We start from the raw sequence: 19,575 nt of genomic DNA on the forward strand, positions 1-19,575 counted from the left end.
CAAGGCTTTAAACTAAGTGTGGGACCCTTCCGAACCCAGGACCCTGTCTGAATGTACAGGTCACACGTCTACGAAGCTGGCTCACAAGTGTTCAGAGTGGCAGGGAGATGTGATGAAATACATATAGAAGGTGAGACAGTGCTAGATTTTCCTTCTCTTCCAAACCAGTCAAAGCAGGACTTCCAAGGCGTTTCTCTTCATCACAATGTAGCAGTCTGACCCAGATGCTCTTCAACCAAAATAAATCTTAGAAATCTCTCGTCCCTAGGATGAAGTCATTTGAGGGACTGGGACTTGGATCAGCAGCTTTGTTTTGGGGCCAGGCATCTTGCTCCATGAACTCCAATCTCTCCTAAACCTGCCTCTCAAACTCCCCTCCCCCCTGCCTCCTTCCCTTTAGCCTACGAGCCTGATCAAGACCTGTTCTGTTAAAGGACAATCCCCACTCAGACTCCCTGGACTCTGCAGTCCCATCTGTCCACCAGCTGACTCCTTCCCCTTCCACAGCCATGCTGGACGGAATGGTCCTTCGGCCCCATCACCACTTCCTCATTCCCCAAAGCATCCTAGCTTCCTGTAGCCTTGCGTCATCCTACTCGAGGCTGTGGATTCTCTGCTCACTCAGGTGACCTGCTAATTGCCAAGCCCAGTGCTGTCTTCTGAGTCCCCAGCCTTCTCGGCCCTTCTGGGGCATCTGACGTTATCCTGGCTCTGCCTCTGTGAAATGGGGATGCGCGTGGCTGTGAGCTGATTTACTTGAAGTGCCAGAACAGGCCTGGCACATGGTACATGCTCAGTAGCTGTTAGCAGGGGCCGTGACCGGTGGTGTCATCGTTTCTGTCACCTGGAAGCCCTGCTCCTCTGGCCTATGTTGCTCAGTCCTTTGTGAGTGTTTCTTAAAAATTTTTAATCGGTTTCTCTTTCTTCACCAGACTCTTTAAGATACCGGTGTTTTCTGAGTTCTGTCCTGTGTCCACCTTTCTTCTTTCTCTCCTCCTTCTCTCCTGGCACTTTTCTCTCCATATCCATCACTTCTACTGCCACCTGGCAACTCCAACATCCACATCTCTTTCCCAAGCACCAGGTGTATAAGCCAACCCCAGACTGAGCTCATTCCCTTCCTTCTTTAAATCTGATTTTCCTCCTACGTGCTTCCACCCAGTTGCCCAAGTCAGAAACCTCGGTATTTTTATTGATTCCCTTAGCTGACATCGAGTGCAGGCCCCGAGCTCATCACTGGGGCTGCAACAGTGTGCAAACACACAGGCCCTGCCATGCTTGCTGCTGGTGGGAGAGACACATATTGATACACGACTAGTCCTGGGAAGGTAACACACCAGCGTCCTAATTGTGATTGGAAAGACTCGAGAACTGAAGGATTGTGAAGCGTTGATCAGGCAAAGTGGGGCTGCGGGACATTCTGGGCAGAGGGAAGAGCTTGTGCAAAGGCTCTGTGGTGGAAGGAAAAATGTTTAAGAAACGAAAGGGCCAGTGGGCAGGAGGGCTGGGAAGGAGGCAGAGGTGGCTTCGGGTGAGGCTGGGGGGCTGGATGGGGGCTGGATGGCGCGTGGCCAGGAAGGCCGAGTTCGTGGAAGTCGTTTTGCGCTCCTCCTTTCTGCTGACTCCCACCCGCTCCCCCTTCTACCAGATTCCCCCTAACCTCTCTCCTACCCCGAAGTCCTCATTGTTCACACACGGAAAATTAAAGGAGCCTATTGCCACCTCCAAATCCATCTTGTGCACTATAACCTTAACCAGTATTTCTAAAATGTAAACCTGATGAAGTTGGTCCTCAGGATGCATACAGTCCTCCCCCACTTCCCACTGTCAGGATAAAGTCCTGCCCACCTTCCTCTCCTTAGTCCCCCTCACACCCACCCCGATGCCCCCTTCCCAGTGGCTTTACTGAATATCCCGCAGTTCCCCAGAGGTGCTGGCGGGACGTGCTTTGGTGCCCGCATGCCCTCCTCCTTTGTCTGCCTGGTGATGTCCTGCTCTCTCACAAGCTGCAGCTCATCCACCTGCTCTGGGAAGCCATCCTCGCACCCCACTTAAGCCCGTGAGCTGGCCCCTCCTCTTTGCGGGGCACAGGCTCGCATTGGTGCATTTATCCCACCTCCCTCCTTGCTAGTTGACGTGTATATCTCCTCTGCTAGACTTCGGACTCCTGGAGGGAGGGGACTGGGGCTCATTTGTCTTTGTCCTCCGGTGCTTCAAGGCTGGGTACACATTAGGTGTTTAATAAATGTTTCCTTGAAGACCTGGTGATGAAGGAATGACATGATATAAGCAGGTGGTGAAAAATGAAGCTCCACCTGGAAAGCTCTGCATACAGGGATTGTGGTTAAGGGCTCTGGCTTCCAGGGCCACCGTGGGCTGTCCGCTCCTGTTTCCTCTAATAACTGAACACAGGTCTCAAGGCTGCCTCCTGCTGCCCCCTCCTGCCACCTCCATCCATCCAGAAGGGCAGGCGCATGCAGGGCGGGGAGAGTTAAGCCTCAATATATTCAATCTTCTAGCAGAGTGGTTCTCAAACTGTAGTGTGTATCGGAATCACCTGCAGGCCCTGTTAAAACACAGATTGCCTGGCCCTACCCCGAGACGTTCCGCTTCGGTAGGTCCGGGGTGGAGCCCAAGAAACTGCATCTCTAACAACTTCCCAGGTGATGCAGATGGGGCTGGTCTGGTGACTACTCTTTGAGAATCTCTCTTCTAGCAAAAGGATCTGCTCTAAAACTTTCTATGGTATTGGGGAAGGAGATATGGGAAGCTTTTTGCTTGGGTTTGGTTTTGTAGGTTTTAAGAACTATTAGTGTGAGATTAATGTGGATAGATGGAGCCGATTCTACACACTTACCTCCTCCCCCATCTCCTCGCTTTCCTACAAAACGTTTCTGTGTTCACTCATCAACTATTCAATGGGTATGTTTTGAAGGTGTAAAATGTGCATGGCAGCACAGCAGGTGGAGTTGTTGACATCAAGATGAAATCGATATGACACTGTCCTTAAGAGAGGTCCTCCAGTGCAGTCATAACTGTAATTCAAGGAGGTCAAAGAAGAAATGCCTACTCGGGTGGGTAGTGAGTTCCCCATCGGTGGAGTTGTTCCAGGAAAGCATCTAGAGTGTTCGTGGGAATAAAACAATTTGATAGTCAGTTAGACCAGGATCTTAAAATCCTGGAATTCTGTGATTAAGGAAGATGGTGGTAATTGACACAACAAAATGAAACAAATAAAATACTGTGGAGTGTGCAGTAGGGAGATCTGCAGAGGCAGCTGAGGCTTCCCCATATAAATACTGACATTATTGGCCTTATTTTTAATAAACATTTATTCCTCACCAGCAATATTCCTTGTAATGAAATGAATTTATATCCAGTGACCCCATAGTTTGCTGTTTATTGACCTTAGATCATTTAAAAGTTAAATAGAAAAAGTCACAAGCAGGCCCACGGTGTGCCTCAGGGGTCTCCTTAGGTCCCACTTCCTAAGGCAAATGGAATTGAGTTGTGTAGTGACATGTTATTATTATTATTTTTTGCAATATGTACGAGAGAGAGAGAGAGGGGGAGAGAGAGGGAGAGAGGAGCCAATTGTAGGACTTGAATTTATAGTCACTAGGTCACCGGCTTGGTCACCAACTTGATCACCAACTTGAATTTCAGACTCTCATCTTCTTAAGAAAGTCCAGCCAATTCCCAGATTCCATAGGAGAGGTAAGGGTCAAAGTCCCTCTTTCAAGGAGGGTACAGCACTTAAGATGTGGTAGACCACACTGAAGCCCCTTGCCCCTCACTACTGTTTATTGAGCATCTATTAGGTGTTGGGTACTGAGTGAGATACTTTACAAATATTATTTATAATCCCTCAAGGTAAGTAACACCATCATCATTTTCAGATTTAAAAAAAGGCACAGGGCTTCCCTGGTGGCACAGTGGTTGAGAATCTGCCTGCCAATGCAGGGGACACGGGTTCGAGCCCTGATCTGGGAAGATCCCACATGCCGTGGAGCAACTAGACCTGTGAGCCACAACTACTGAGCCTGCATGTCTGGAGACTGTGCTCGGCAGCAAGAGAGGCCGCGGCAGTGAGAGGCCCGCGTACTGCGATGAAGAGTGGCCCCCGCTTGCCGCAACTAGAGAAAGCCCTTGCACAGAAACGAAGACTCAACGCAGCCAAAAATAAATAAATAAATATATTAAAAAAAAAAAAAGGTGCAAAGAGATTATGTATCTTGTCCAACTTCACACAGAACTCCTTAATTTATTTTTGGAAGTCAGCACAGCTATGCAATTGAAAATCATGGTAAAAGGCCCCAAATTATTTATCTGTCTCAAGTCTGAGTATTAGATGCAAAATGCAAAATTAGAAAGTAGAATGCAGCAGTATATCAAATAGATAATACACCCTGACCAAATGGAGTACATTCTAGGAATGCAAGAATGGCTCAATAGTAGGAAGCATTAGGAAATCAACATAATTCACCATATCAGCAAACCAAAAGAGAGTCATATATTAGTAGATGCTGAAAGGACAGCTGGTAAAATTCTCCTGTAATAAAACTCTAACTCAGGAATGAGAAGAACTACTTAAACTTGATAAAGACTAAAAACTAGCTACATATATCATTCTAAACAGTGAACCACTAAATCCAATTTCACTACAATTGGAAAAGCTTGCTTTTGCTATTTTAAAATATTGTCTTGGTGATTCTTACAAATGAATTAAGCTAAGAAGATACAATAGTTTACATATATATGAGAAAGAAGAGATGACATTATCCATTTTTGCCAATGGTTATAATACCTGAAAAACCTAAGAGAATCTTGTAAGAAAGGAAACCCCACCAGAAATAATAAGGGTAGGGGGTAAGAGGGGTGGGTAACAGCTCTTCTCTATACTGTGGAGGTCATGCAGCTGGTCAACTTTGGCACCTGGAAGTGGGATTTGAACCCATGTCTGATGAGGAACTCTGTACTCTTTCCACCTTGGGAAGTGTTTACACTCACTGCTATAACCCAGTCATGTGAAGCGAGAATCTCTTAAAGATGGCAACCTCAGCTACTCCAGCAGATCCGGTGGGGTTTGCTCTGCTGGGGAGAGGTGGGGACGAGATGAGAGGGTTGGCATGAGATTTTTCCTGGAAGACCCTTGTGGCTTCTGGTACCAGCAGTGCCATCCCTCCACAGGCTGAGATATTGGGCTTTGTGACAGGGAGGGTGGTGGCAGTGGTCTAGTCTTAGCCATTTAGGTACTAAGCAGCCGACCAAGGGAGCTGCCCCTTTCTTCTTCTTGGGTCCAAGAAATCATATTTGTGTTGCTTGTTGCCCTTGTCTCCTACTGTCCACCTGAGAGGTAGTGCCTGCTAGGACACGTTTTTAGAGATTCGGGATATCAGAGGCTTCCCGGGCCATCAAGGGCACAAGCTCTTGGTTGCGACATCTACCAAGGATGCCTCAGATTCATAGTTTCAATGGTGGAAGTGGAATGTGTTTTTCTGGCACAGAATCACTGAGTGATAGATCAAAAATATGATCCGTATAAAGCTTTTGTACTTCATACAGAGTCAACCAGAGGGTGGTGGAAGGAGTACTGCGCAGGAATCCAGGAGACCTGGGTTCCAGTGGCTCTGCCACAGCCAGCTGTGTGTTCCCAGGCAAATCACTTAAGCTTGCTGGGCCTCGCTTGCTTCATCTGTGCCATGGGGTGTTGGACTAAATAGACTCACAGTGCCTTTTAACTTCAATGTTATAATAAGTGTCACCCTTACCAAAGTTATAATACTTATCACCCTTACCACTGTTCTAAGTGCTTTGCATAGAGATTAACTCATCATAACAACCAAAGAGCTAAGTACTACTATTATGCTTATTTTCCCTCTGAAGAAACTGAGGCACATAGAGTGCAAGTGACTTTCCCAGGGTCTCACAGCTAGGAAATGATGGTGCTCTTACACAGTTCAACTTCCGTCTTCTATGGTTTTTCTTTACCTGGGTTCTTTTCTTTACTTGTTGCAGCGGTGCTGGTGCTGGGGTGAGGGTCGGGGGGTGTTGGGAGTGGGAGACACTTTTTTGGGGAAACCCAGCTCTGGGGTGGATGGATGGGAGTCACTGCCTGGGAGAATGATGGCCGTGGCTGCAGAGATTGCTAACATTTGCGTTTTCCCTTCCTTTCCTCTTTTCCTCTCTAGTCTGCGGCAAGCGCTATAAAAACCGGCCGGGACTCAGTTACCACTACGCTCACACCCACCTGGCCAGCGAGGAGGGGGATGAGGCCCAAGACCAGGAGACCCGGTCCCCACCCAACCACAGAAACGAGAACCACAGACGTGAGTTCCCAGTTGTTGGGTTGGGGGAGTGATGAGGTGGGTGGGCAGGGCTACGGAGCATTCCTTTTTGTTCACCTCGGGCATCTTCTGGTGGCACCTGTAGATTGGTCTCAAGGACCTGTGGTGAGTTGGCTATTTCAGCAGAGCCACAGATGCCCCTGTGGGTCAGCTGGGTGGCACACCCAGCTCTGTTCCCAGAGGATGGGAGGTAAGTGTTAAGGCGGAAGAGAAACATCCTTACCTGGCCATTGTCAAATGCCAGACCTGCTACTCTTTTCCCTCAGCTCCAGAAGATCCATTCACAGCTGCTAACCTGAGGTGGGCAAAGCTGTGGGGTGTGTCAGTTCAGGCAGACATTCCAAATGTCTCCTTGGCCACCAAGGGACATAGAATATTCTTGCTTCATTGTCTCAGCTCTTATAGGGTCACACTTTTGGTAAGGGCTCTCCTGCCTTAGAAATATGGCCCTGGAGCCTCCATGCTCTTCACTTGAGCACTCAGTCAGCAAACATGACCTGGGTATACTTGTCACTTGGGATATTGGGCTCTGAAGACCCAAAATAATCCTGAAGATTTGTGTTTCCATTTCTATTCTTTCTTTCCTTCCTCAACTTCCAGTTATGAATTAGGGAGTCACAAAGGGTTTAGCATTCACCATGTGACTTCCCTCTACAACATTCCTTATGGTTTCTGGGCCACCCCCAAATCAGAATGGGAAGGGATAATGGGATCTTTAGGGCTTGCTTCAAGATGTGGGTCATTCTAGGATCATGGGGTGAAGAATAACTGTGGACATGGCACGTGTTTGTTGCTTTTTTTTTAACATCTTTATTGGAGTATAATTGCTTTACAATGGTGTGTTAGTTTCTGCTGTGTAACAAAGTGAATTAGCTACACGTATACATATATTCCCATATACCCTCCCTCTTGCATCTGCCTCCCACCCTCCCTATCCCACGCCTCTAGGTGGTCACAAAGCACTAAGCTGATCTCCCTGTGCTATGTGGCTGCTTCCCAATAGCTATCTGTTTTACGTTTGGTAGTGTATATACGTCCATGCCACTCTCTCACTTCATCCCAGCTTACCCTGCCCCCTCCCCATGTCCTCAAGTCCATACTCTATGTCTGTGTCTTTATTTCTGTCCTGCCCCTAGGTTCTTCAGAACCTTCTTTTTTTTTTTTTTAGATTCCATATATATGTGTTAGCATATGGTATTTGTTTTTCCCTTTCTGACTTACTTCACTCTGTATGACTGACTCTAGGTCTATCCACCTCACTACAAATAACTCAATTTAGTTCCTTTTTATGGCTGAGTAACATTCCACTGTATATATGTGCCACATCTTCTTTATCCATTCATCTATTGATGGACACTTAGGTTGCTTCCATGTCCTGGCTATTGTAAATAGAGCTGCAATGAACATATTGGTACATGACTCTTTTTGAATTATGGTTTGCTCAGGATATATGCCCAGTAGTGGGATTGCTGGGTCATATGGTAGTTCTAGTTTTAGTTTTTTAACGAACTTCCCTACTGTTCTCCATAGTGGCTGTATCAATTTACATTCCCACCAACAGTGTAAGAGGGTTCCCTTTTCTCCACACCCTCTCCAGCATTTATTGTTTCTAGATTTTTTGATGTTGGCCATTCTGACAGGTGTGAGGTGATACCTCATTGTAGTTTTGATTTGCATTTCTCTAATGATTAGTGATGTTGAGCATCCTTTCATGTGTTTGTTGGCAATCTGTATATCTTCTTTGGAGAAATGTCTGTTTAGGTCTTCTGCCCATTTTTGGATTGGGTTATTTGTTTTTTGGATATTGAGCTGCATGAGCTGCTTGTATATTTTGGACATTAATCCTTTGTCAGTTGCTTCGTTTGCAAATATTTTCTTCCATTCTGAGGGTTGTCTTTTCGTCTTGTTTATGGTTTCATTTGCTGTGCAAGAGCTTTTAAGTTTCATTAGGTCCCATTTGTTTATTTTCAGTTTTGTTTCCATTTCTCTAGGAGGTAGGTCCAAAATGATCTCGCTGTGGTTTATGTCATAGAGTGTTCTGCCTATGTTTTCCTCTAAGAGTTTGATACTGTCTGGCCTTACATTTAGGTCTTTAATTCATTTGTTTTTGTGTGTGGTGTTAGGGAGTGTTCTAATTTCATTCTTGTACATGTAGCTGTCCAGTTTTCCCAGGACCGCCTATTGAAGAGGCTGTCTTTTCTCCATTGTATATTCTTGCCTCCTTTATCAAAGATAAGGTGACCATATGTGGGTTTATCTCTGGGCTTTCTATCCTGTTCCATTGATTTATAATTCTGTTTTTGTGCCAGTACCATACTGTCTTGATTACTGTCGCTTTGTAATATAGTCTGAAGTCAGGGAGCCTGCTTCCTCCAGCTCCGTTTTTCTTTCTCAAGATTGCTTTGGCTATTCGGGGTCTTTTGTGCTTCCATACAAATTGTGAAATTTTTTGTTCTATTTCTGTGAAAAATGCCATTGGTAGTTTGATAGGGATTGCATTGAATCTGTAGATTGCTTTGGGTCATTTTCACAATGTTGGTTCTTCCCATTCAAGAACATGGTATATCTCTCCATCTGTTTGTATCATCTTTAATTTCTTTCATCAGTGTCTTATAGTTTTCTGCATACAGGTCTTTTGTCTCCTTACTAGGTTTATTCCTAGGTATTTCATTCTTTTTTTTGCAATGGTAAGTGGGAGTGTTTCCTTAATTTCTCTTTCACATTTTTCAGCATTAGTGTATAGGAATGCAAGAGATTTCTGTGCGTTAATTTTGTATCCTGCTACTTTACCAAATTAATTGATTAGCTCTAGTAGTTTTCTGGTAGCCTCTTTAGGATTCTCTATGTATAGTATCATGTCATCTGCAAACAGCGACAGCTTTACTTCTTCTTTTCCGATTTGGATTCCTTTTATTTCTTTTCCTTCTCTGATTGCTGTGGCTAAAACTTCCAAAACTATGTTGAATAATAGTGGTGAGAGTGGGCAGCCTTGTCTTGTTCCTGATCTTAGAGGAAATGGTTTTAGTTTTTCACCATTGAGAACAATGTTGGCTGTGGGTTTGTCATATATAACCTTTATTATGTTGAGGTAAATTCCCTCTATGCCTACTTTCTGAAGAGTTTTTATCATAAATGGGTGTTGAATTTTGTCAAAAGCTTTTTCTGCATCTGTTGAGATGATCACATGGTTTTTATTCTTCAGTTTGTTAATATGGTTTATCACATTGATTGATTTGCGTATATTGAAGAATCCTTGCATTCCTGGGATAAACCCCACTTGATCATGGTGTATGATCCTTTTAATGTGCTGTTGGATTCTGTTTGCTAGTATTTTGTTGAGGATTTTTGCATCTATGTTCATCAGTGATATTGGCATGTAGTTTTCTTTCTTTGTGACACCTCTGTCTGGTTTTGGTATCAGGGTGATGGTGGCCTCATAGAATGAGTTTGGGAGTGTCCCTCTCTCTGCTATATTTTGGAAGAGTTTGAGAAGGATAGGTGTTAGCTCTTCTCTAAATGTTTGATAGAATTTGCCTGTGAAGCCGTCTGGTCCTGAGCTTTTGTTTGTTGGAAGATTTTTAATCACAGTCTCAATTTTAGTTCTTGTGATTGGTCTGTTCATATTTGCTATTTCTTCCTTGTTCAGCCTTGGAAGGTTGTGCTTTTCTAAGAATTTGTCCATTTCTTCCAGGTTGTCCATTTTATTGGCATATAGTTGCTTGTAATAATCTCTCATGATCCTTTGTATTTCTGCAGTGTCAGTTGTTACTTCTCCTTTTTCATTTCTAATTATTTTGATTTGAGTCTTCTCCCTTTTTTTCTGATGAGACTGGCTAATGGTTTATCAATTTTGCTTATCTTCTCAAAGAACCAGCTTTTAGTTTTATTGATCTTTGCTATCGTTTCCTTCATTTCTTTTTCAATTATTTCTGATCTGATCTTTATGATTTTTTTTCCTTCTGCTAACTTTGGGGTTTTTTTGTTCTTCTTTCTAATTGCTTTAGGTGTAAGGTTAGGTTGTTTAGTTGAGATGTTTCTTGTTTCTTGAGGTAGGATTGTATTGCTATAAACTCCCCTTTTAGAACTGCTTTTGCTGCATCCCATAGGTGTTGGGTCATCGTGTTTTCATTGTCATTTGTTTCTAGGTATGTTTTTGATTTCCTCTTTGATTTCTTCAGTGATCTCTTGGTTATTTAGTAGTGTATTGTTTAGCCTCCATGTGTTTGTATTTTTTACAGGCTTTTTCCTGTAATTGATATCTAGTCTTATAGTGTTGTGGTTGGAAAAGATACTTGACATGATTTCAATTTTCTTAAATTTACCAAGCCTTGATTTGTGGCCCAAGGTATGATTTATCCTGGAGAATGTTCCTTCAGTACTTGAGAAGAAAGTGTATTCTATTGTTTTTGGATGGAATGTCCTATAAATATCAATTAAGTCCATCTTGTTTAATGTGTCATTTAAAGCTTGTATTTCCTTATTTATTTTCATTTTGGATGATCTGTCCATTGGTGAAAGTGGAGTGTTAAAGTCCCCTACTATGATTGTGTTACTGTTGATTTCCCCTTTTATGGCCGTTAGTATTTGCCTTATGTATTGAGTTGCTCCTGTGTTGGGTGCATAAATATTTACAATTGTTACATCTTCTTCTTGGATTGATCCCTTGATCATTATGCAGTGTCCTTCTTTGTCTCTTGTAATAGTCTTTATTTTAAAATCTATTCTCTCTGATATGAAAATTGCTACTCCAGGTTTCTTTTGATTTTCATTTGCATGGAATATCTTTTTCCATCCCCTCACTTTCAGTTTGTATGTGTCCCCATGTCTGAAGTGGATCTCTTTTAGGCAGCATATATATGAGTCTTGTTTTTGTATCCATTCAGCCAGTCTATGTCTTTTGGTTGGAGCATTTAATCCATTTACATTTAAGGTAATTATCGATATGTATGTTCCTATTACCATTTTCTTAATTGTTTTGGGTTTGTTATTGTAGGTCTTTTCCTTCCCTTGTATTTCCTGCCTAGAGAAGTTCCTTTAGCATTTGTGGTAAAGCTGGTTTGGTGGTGCTGAATTCTCTTAGCTTTTGCTTGTCTGTAAAGTTTTTAATTTCTCCATCAAATCTGAATTAGATCCTTGCTGGGTAGAGTAATCTTGTTTGTAGTTTTCCCCCTTTCATCGCTTTAAGTATGTCCTGCCACACCCTTCTGGCTTGCAGAGTTTCTGCTGAAAGATCAGCTGTTAAGCTCATGGGATTCCCGTGTATATTATTTGTTGTTTTTCCCTTGCTGCTTTTAATATTTTTTCTTTGTATTTAATTTTTGATAGTTTGATTAATATGTGTCTTGGCGTGTTTCTGCTTGGATTTATCCTGTATGGGACTCTCTGCGCTCCCTGGACTTGATTGACTATTTCCTTTCCCATATTAGGGAAGTTTTCAACGATAATCTCTTCAAATATTTTCTCAGTGCCCTTTTTTTTTTCTCTTCTTCTTCTTCTGGGACCCCTATAATTCGAATGTTGGTGCATTTAATGTTGTCCCAGAGGTCTCTGAGACTGTCCTCAATTATTTTCATCCTTTTATTTTTATTCTGCTCTGCGGTAGTTATTTCCACTATTTCATCTTCCAGGTCACTTATCCATTCTTCTGGCTCAGTTATTCTGCTATTGATTCCTTCTAGAGAATTTTTAATTTCATTTTTTGTGTTGTTCATCATTGTTTGTTTGCTCTTTAGTTCTTTTAGGTCCTTGTTAAACGTTTCTTGTGTTTTCTCCATTGTATTTCCAAGATTTTGGATCATCTTTACTATCATTACTCTGAGTTCTTTTTCAGGTAGACTGCCTATTTCCTCTTCATTTGTTTGGTCTGGTGGGTTTTTACCTTGCTCCTTCATCTGCTGTGTATTTCTCTGTCCTCTCATTTTCCTTAACTTACTGTGTTTGAGGTCTCCTTTTCACAGGCTGCATGTTCGTAGTTCCCATTGTTTTTGGTGTCTGCCCCCAGTGGGTAATGTTGGTTCAGTGGGTTGTGTAGGCTTCCTGGTGGAGGGGACTGGTGCCTGTGTTCTGATGGATGAGGCTGGATCTTGCCTTTCTGGTGGCAGGACCGCATCCAGTAGTGTGTTTTGGGGTGTCTGTGAACCTATTATGATTTTAGGCAGCCTCTCTGCTAATGGGTGGGGTTGTGTTCCTGTCTTGCTAGTTGTTTGGCATGGGGTGTCCAGCAGTGGATCTTGCTGGTCGTTGAGTGGAGGTGGGTCTTAGCATTGAGCTGGAGTTCTCCGAGAGTGCTCTCGCTGACTGATATTACGAGGGGCTGGGAGGTCTCTGGTGGACCAATGTCCTGAACTTGGCTCTGCCACCTCAGAGGCTCAGGCCTGACACCTGGCCGGAGTACCAAGACCCTGTCAGCCACATGCTGGGTCATCCTGGAGAAGATGGACTGAAGCCAGGAGAAAGCTAGAGGATGGGAGACCTGTCAGAAGGCTTGTTTGATGAAATCAGGCCCGGGATGGTGACATTCTTTACCCAGGCTCTACTCATGAAGGGGAAAGGGGTGCCTCAGAAGCCGAGCACATGCTTTCACAGCCGAGGCACATGTGAGCGCAGATTCATGCCATGTGTTTTTAATTTTGCTCAAAGGATTTTGTGGTAGATGCTCTTAAATTGAACAATTCAGTGTAATTAAAGGGATCAGACCTTTAATAATGTTTAGACTCTAGGGTTTGAGGGTGATTCCTGTGCATTTCAGTCAGTCAGCTCAATTAGCTGATGTCAGTTGGTTGCCTTCACCAAATATTTGAAACAATGAACACACCTTGGCCAAAACCTTCCTTTGGATTAGTGTGGGTTTTCCCCTAATCTCCACCCCAACTTTCCCCCTGTAGCATTGCCTCCTGTCTTAGTTTCCTTGGCTGCTATAACAAAATACCAAAGATTGGCTGGCTTAAAGAATAGAAATTTGGGGGCTTCCCTGGTGGCGCAGTGGTTGAGAGTCTGCCTGCCGATGCAGGGGACATGGGTTTGTGCCCTGATACGGGAAGATCTCACATGCTGCGGAGCGGCTGGGCCTGTGAACCATGGCCGCTGAGCCTGCGCGTCTGGAGCCTGTGCTCTGCAATGGGAGAGGCCACAATAGTGAGAGGCCCGTGTACGGCAAAAAAAAAAAAAAAAAAAGAATAGAAATTTGTTTTCTCACAGTTCTGGAGGCTGGAAGTCCCAGATCAATGTGCCATCAGGGTTAGTTTCCTCAGGAGCCTCTCTCCTTGGCTTGCAGGCGGCTGCCCTCTTGCTACCTCTTCACATGGTCATCCCTCTGTGCACGTGTACTTCCAAAGTCTCTTTGTGTCCAAATTTCCTCTTCCTTTTTTTAAAAAAATAAATTTATTTATTTTATTTTTGGCTGCATTGGGTCTTCATTGCTGCATGCGGGCTTTCTCTAGTTGTGGCGAGCAGGGGCTACTCTTCATTGCAGTGCACTGGCTTCTCAATGCGGTGGCTTCTCTTGTTGCAGAGCACAGACTCTAGGCACGTGGGCTTCAGTAGTGTGGCATGCGGGCTCAGTAGTTGTGGCTCGTGGGCTCTAGGGCGCAGTCTCAGTAGTTGTGGCACACGGGCTTAGTTGCTCTGCGGCATGTGGGATCTTCCCGGACCAGGGCTTGAACCCATGTCCCCTGCATTAGCAGGTGGAGTCTTAACCATTGCACCACCAGGGAAGTCCCCAAATGTCCTCTTTTTATAAGGACACCAGTCAGATTGGATTAAGGCCCATTCTAACAGTCTCATTTTAACTTTTGCTCTTTCATCACCTCTTTAAAGGCCGTAGATCCACATATAGCCATATCCTGAGGTACTGGGCATTAGGGCTTCAACATATGAGTTTGGGGGGAGGCACAGTTCAGGCTATAACACCTTCTTTAATTCTTGCTCTCTTTCAGGGTTCAAGCCTCTCATGTGACAGACCCTTTGTTTTCTTACCAACTACTGTCATCTGGACAGAACCTGAAAAGCAGGCAGGAGGTGCCCACCTCCCTGTGCCAGCTTCTGAATAGCTATGATGCTGAGGTCTCTACCTGCCCCCTGGGGAGAGGTTCCCTTGGTCCAGTCACCCTTGTCTTCCAGAAAGGAAAATGTATTGACCTGTACTGGTCAGTTGGTTTTTGCATTTCCCTGTCCCTCCTCTCATCCCTTCTCTGATTTAAGTGGCGAAGGCATAGCTATTGTCTCATGCTGCGAGGAGTCCGAGAATGATCTCCTTTGATTTGGGTTGCTGTCTGGAAAGTGTTTACTAGTGATGGTTGCTCTCTCTAAAGTATTTATTAGCTTGGTATTATTTCTCACTTCCCCCAGTGCTGGCTTATCTCCTTTACATCTCTTCTCAAATGTCAGTCCGTTTTGTCCCTGTGTATAGGTGCTTTCCTTGAGCTGCGGGGTTTGGAGTGCTTCTCTTTGGTCTGAGTCTCTTTCATGTGTGTGCACGGTGATAGCAGCCACAGAGGAAGGTTCCTTGTGACCCCCAAGTACACTGCGGACCCCCAGTGGGTCCAGGGAGTCTCCTCCTTAGCCATTCCTGTGGGCCCCTCCTGCCTGTCTGTTGACTTCCAAGATGGGCACTGGCCCCTATTTTTCTTTCTCCACCAGGATCTCCTCACGCAGCTTGTGGGTCCGTGTCTTCTGTCTCTTCATGTCTTCACCGTGAGGCCAGACAGCCTTGCTTAGGGAGGAAGCTGCATCTTTTCTCCTGGTTGGAGACGCATCCCTAAGTATCCGGCCGTATGTTCTCCTCTCTCTGTGGGTTTGCCAGTGAGCACTCCCACTCCAGCCCCCCTCGACTCCCCTTCCCCTCTCCCTGCTGATGAGAAATTGGGTTCTTCATAAAGGATCGTCCAACTACTCAAGGGATTTAAATTGCACAGAGGACTTCCCTGGTGGTTCAGTGGTTAAGACTCCCCACTTGTACTGCAGGGGACACGGGTTCGATCCCTGGTTGGGGAATTAAGATCCCGCATGCTGCGCGGTGAGGCCACACACACAGACACACACACAGACACACACAGACACACACACATACAAAAAACTGCATAGAAAAGAATAGCTGTACCTGGTCTCATCTGGGATCTTCTCACACGAGGAGGGTTCCAGAACCCTCGCAAACACCTTTTTTTTTTTTTTGCGGTACGCGGGCCTCTCACTGTTGTGGCCTCTCCCGTTGCGGAGCACAGGCTCCAGACGTGCAGGCTCAGTGGCCATGGCTCACGGGCCCAGCTGCTCCGCGGCATGTGGAATCTTCCCAGACCGGGGCATGAACCCGTGTCCCCCGCATCGGCAGATGGACTCTCAACCACTGCGCCACCAGGGAAGCCCTACAAACACCATTTTAATGACATCTCCACACGAGGCCTCTGAGAAGTCTGTGATTAGCTCTAACTTTACTGGCGGGGAGGGTACGGCAGAAAGGCCCTCAATGTCCACAGAAGCCCTCCCTTTCCTCTTCCCCAATTTCTCTGGATAAATCCAAGAGACAGCGGCTTTTCCCAGGTTCCCTGCACCACAAACACCACCAATCTGTTTGCTTCTCTGAATGTGTGCTCTGTTCCCTCCCACATTCCCCTGGTGAGCGGCCCCCCAACCATTTTCTCGTGAGTGCTAATTGCCAGCATCATTACTAGCGGCCATTAGCTGCTCCCACTGTTTGGGGTGGGGGTGGGCCCCCATCCATCCTGCCCCTAAATGCCACTGGCACTCTGTGGTGAATTGAATGTGACAGCTCTGCAGCACCCTAAGGTCTCCGCTTTGTGATCCTCCCTTGGCAAGGTTTTTGGAGTGGGGGAGGGAGGCAAGAGAGCTTGATCCAAGAGGCTAATCTGCAGGTCCCCCAGGGAAAGTTCTGGATGCCAGTGAGGTGGGAATGCTGACTTTTCCCTCTTAAGCAGAGCTACAGCGGGAACCCCGCTGCTGGTGAGCACAGGCCTATGGGAAAAATAGCCCTACAGACTCAGGAGTTGTCAATGTCACGGGCATCTGCGTTTGTACCACCTGCAGCAGTAGAGACCTTTTGACTTTGGTCCTCCTGCTGTCCCTTGCTGCATCCCCCCGGCTGTGTCTCCAGCAAAGCCCATTGCTCATCCTTGCTCCCGCTGCTGCTGAAAGGGCAGAGCGGAGTGCTGGAGCCAGCACTGACTGCCCCCCGCCCCTCCACCCCCCGCCATGCTGCCCAGTGCTGCCAGCTCAGCACTCGACTGCCATTCCTCCCACCCTCCGCCCCCTCCCAGCTGATGTTCTCCCGCCTTTGTTCCTCTCCTAGTCTCTCATTTTCTCCTGAATATACACTGTTTGTCTCCTTGGTAGGTTTGTCCCCTTTCCTTTGTGTCCTGACCTCTCTGTCTCAACTCCAGGCAGCCCGGGGATGCTTGGAGCTCAGACACTCCCGCTTGGGAGATAGGATTTTCTGATGGGGTCTTCCCTGCCTGAGCTGCTGCCCTTCTCCTCCCTGTGGGAGGCTGGATTCTTCTTCCTTCTTCTGTTTCTCTGACCACCTCCATCTGCTTTCTACAAATGAAATCACTGTGTGTGTACACATGCGTGTATACGTGCATACATATAGATACACACACACATAGGCTACATATATATGAATAAAAGGAGGGAGGGTTTGGGCAGGTAGGACTCAGAGAGGTGCCACTCTGAGGGATCCTGTTGTGACCCCTTAAATGTCACCTTGGGAAACGGTAGCAGAAAGAGCACTGGGTTAGAATTCAAAACTCCTTTGACACGGGCTCACAATGTCAAAGCTCTTCTTGAATTTCTTTTTACCTTCTCTGCACAGTGGGAATCTATTACAGACGATGTTTTTAAGGTACCTTTTTTGGGGGGTGGGTATGGGGATGTCTGAGGTCATGGACCTGTATGAAAAAGCGGTGTGAATAATTTCAGTCTGATACATTCATCTGTCCATCCATCGATGTATCCATCTATCCACCACCGTCTATTGGTTTAGTAACCTTGTATCGAATACTGCCTTGGTCCCTTTCCTTGAGGAGCTCTCAGTAGTGAGCAGGAATGTGTAATAGGGTGTGCATAGAATATGGTGTAGGAAGCCAAGGGCTCAAAGCCACAGCACACTTTCTACTCCTTAGGGCAGTAGTGTTCTAAGTGTGACATCAGCATCACCTGGGAACTTCCTGGAATTGCAGATTCTTGGCTCCATGTGGTAACAGGTGCTCTGAGGGTGCGGGCCAGCAATCTATGTTTTAAGAAGCCCTGCAGGGCATTGAAAGCTTCAGAACGTTAGAAACATTAGAACGTTTAAAAAGCATTAGGGAGTTTGTAAAGGCTTCCCTGAGGAGGTGACCTTCAAGTTAGCCCTTGAAGAATGAGGAGAAATTTACTGGGTGGGAGAGGGCTTCCCAGATAGAGGGAACTGCGTGTACAAAGGCAGGGAGGTGTGAAATAGCATGGTGCGTTCAGACAATTGGTAGTAGTTGTGTCTGACAGTGGTACTGGGGAAATGATGGAATGTGGGCAGGGGCCACAGCTGGAAGCGTCTTCTCTGCCAGGCTGTGTAGTTGTCATCTTGTAGGAAAAGGAGAACCATGATAGCAATTACTAGAAGTAAGAACAAATGATTTATAAAGAAATATGTGTGGCATATTATAAATTCTCATACGGGGCTTCCCTGGTGGTGCAGTGGTTGAGAGTCTGCCTGCCGATGCAGGGGACGCAGGTTTGTGCCCTGGTCCGGGAGGATCCCACATGCTGCGGAGTGGCTGGGCCCCTGAGCCATGGCCGCTGAGCCTGCGCGTCCGGAGCCTGTGCTCCGCAACAGGAGAGGCCACAACAGTGCAAGGCCCGCGTACCGCAAAAAAAAAAAAAAAAACGAAAACCAAACCAAACCAAAACAAAACAAAAGAATTATCGTATGGTGTATCTCTTATTTAATAGCATAAATGAATGTAAAATGCTCTCTACAGCATACTTGGAGCTCCTATGAGGGAAATGTGTTTTAAAGTATAGATCTATAAAATTTATTCCAAGCCTATTTCTCCGGTCCCTGGAATGGAAGTTGGGTTGTCCTCAGTCCCGGGAGGTCTCAGTCTTCTGTCTAATAGTGGTGGCCTGGCATATAGCTAGGCTTTCAATATCTGTCAAGAGAAGAAAAGTCCCCACACCAGTATTCCTTTGGAGGGCATGTTGTACTCTACAGAACTGAAAGAGGAGAGCCGAGTTGATTAAGGGTAATGCTGGCTGATTAGATAATCTGAAAATTAGTCTGATAATGTGCAAATTATCTAAAAGAAGCACATGATGTCATTGCCACACTGATGGGAAAGATCGAACAGATGTTAGTCTTCTGACATCTCTGTCCTCTAACATACAGCCCAGGGGCAACGGATACAGCTTTAAGAGAGAGCGTGAAAATCACGTTTGACACAAGCTTAAGAATTTTGGATCAGTCTGAAAGGTGCCTGAAAACCTATAAAACCCACACAACTCACCACTTACCCAACCTTGACGCAGGAAGTTCAGGCTTCGTTACTGGGGAGAGAGAGGGCAATTCAGATCCAGGGCTCTGTCTGGAAAAGTGAGCTGCTTCTCGCTCCCCAAAGAGCAAATCTGGAAACTAACAACTGGTGTTCCTTAGGTGAATTATGATTTCACTAAACAGTTTACAGATTACAAAGCAAAGAAGAATCTGAAGTTGCTCTGGCCTTGAAGGTATACTTGGAGTTAACTCTCCAGACCTGTGGGTCATCCACACTCTTGACCCAGAGACTGAGAAAATGTCACTGGAATTGGCTGGGCCAGTGTGTGAAACACAACTTGGCCACCCTGCCATCTTCTGTCTGTGTAGATGTGGGTCAGTACTTACATTTCTCTGCTCCTTCGTTGCCTCATCCGTAAAACAGAGAGAACCATCATTCTGCCCTCACGGGGTTGCCGTGAGCCTTCCTGAGGTGACGTGGGTGTCTGGCACCAGGCCCACACTCTGAGGGTGCCGACATCCCATCTCCGTGCCATTCAGGCCAGCAGAGCATGTCCAGGACCACAAATGGCTAACCTGCATCGGGGCCCGTCTGTGGCCATGTTGATGCTGAGAAGCTAACTGCCTATGGGGGTCTCACTGGCATCAGGAGGAACTATCAGAGCCTGGCACATCCTTTGCTAAATCTTAGATAAGGGACCCCAATCCTTCCACATAAGCTAAACATGAGTATTTACTGAGCACTTACTG

The 19,575-nt window shown here is 45.7% G+C and overlaps 1 protein-coding gene across 1 annotated transcript in view; it reads left to right on the top strand.

Moving 5' to 3' along the window:
• The window catches only part of DPF3 (double PHD fingers 3), a 202,921-nt gene that overhangs the window by 168,899 nt on the left and 14,447 nt on the right, over window positions 1–19,575 (top strand). Inside the window, 1 exon segment of the mRNA XM_065870834.1 lies at window positions 6,192–6,329. Within this exon segment, the coding sequence (XP_065726906.1) occupies window positions 6,192–6,329 (138 nt within the window).

This window comes from Phocoena phocoena, chromosome 2, assembly GCF_963924675.1.
Source record: "Phocoena phocoena chromosome 2, mPhoPho1.1, whole genome shotgun sequence".
Classification (NCBI taxonomy): domain Eukaryota; kingdom Metazoa; phylum Chordata; class Mammalia; order Artiodactyla; family Phocoenidae; genus Phocoena; species Phocoena phocoena.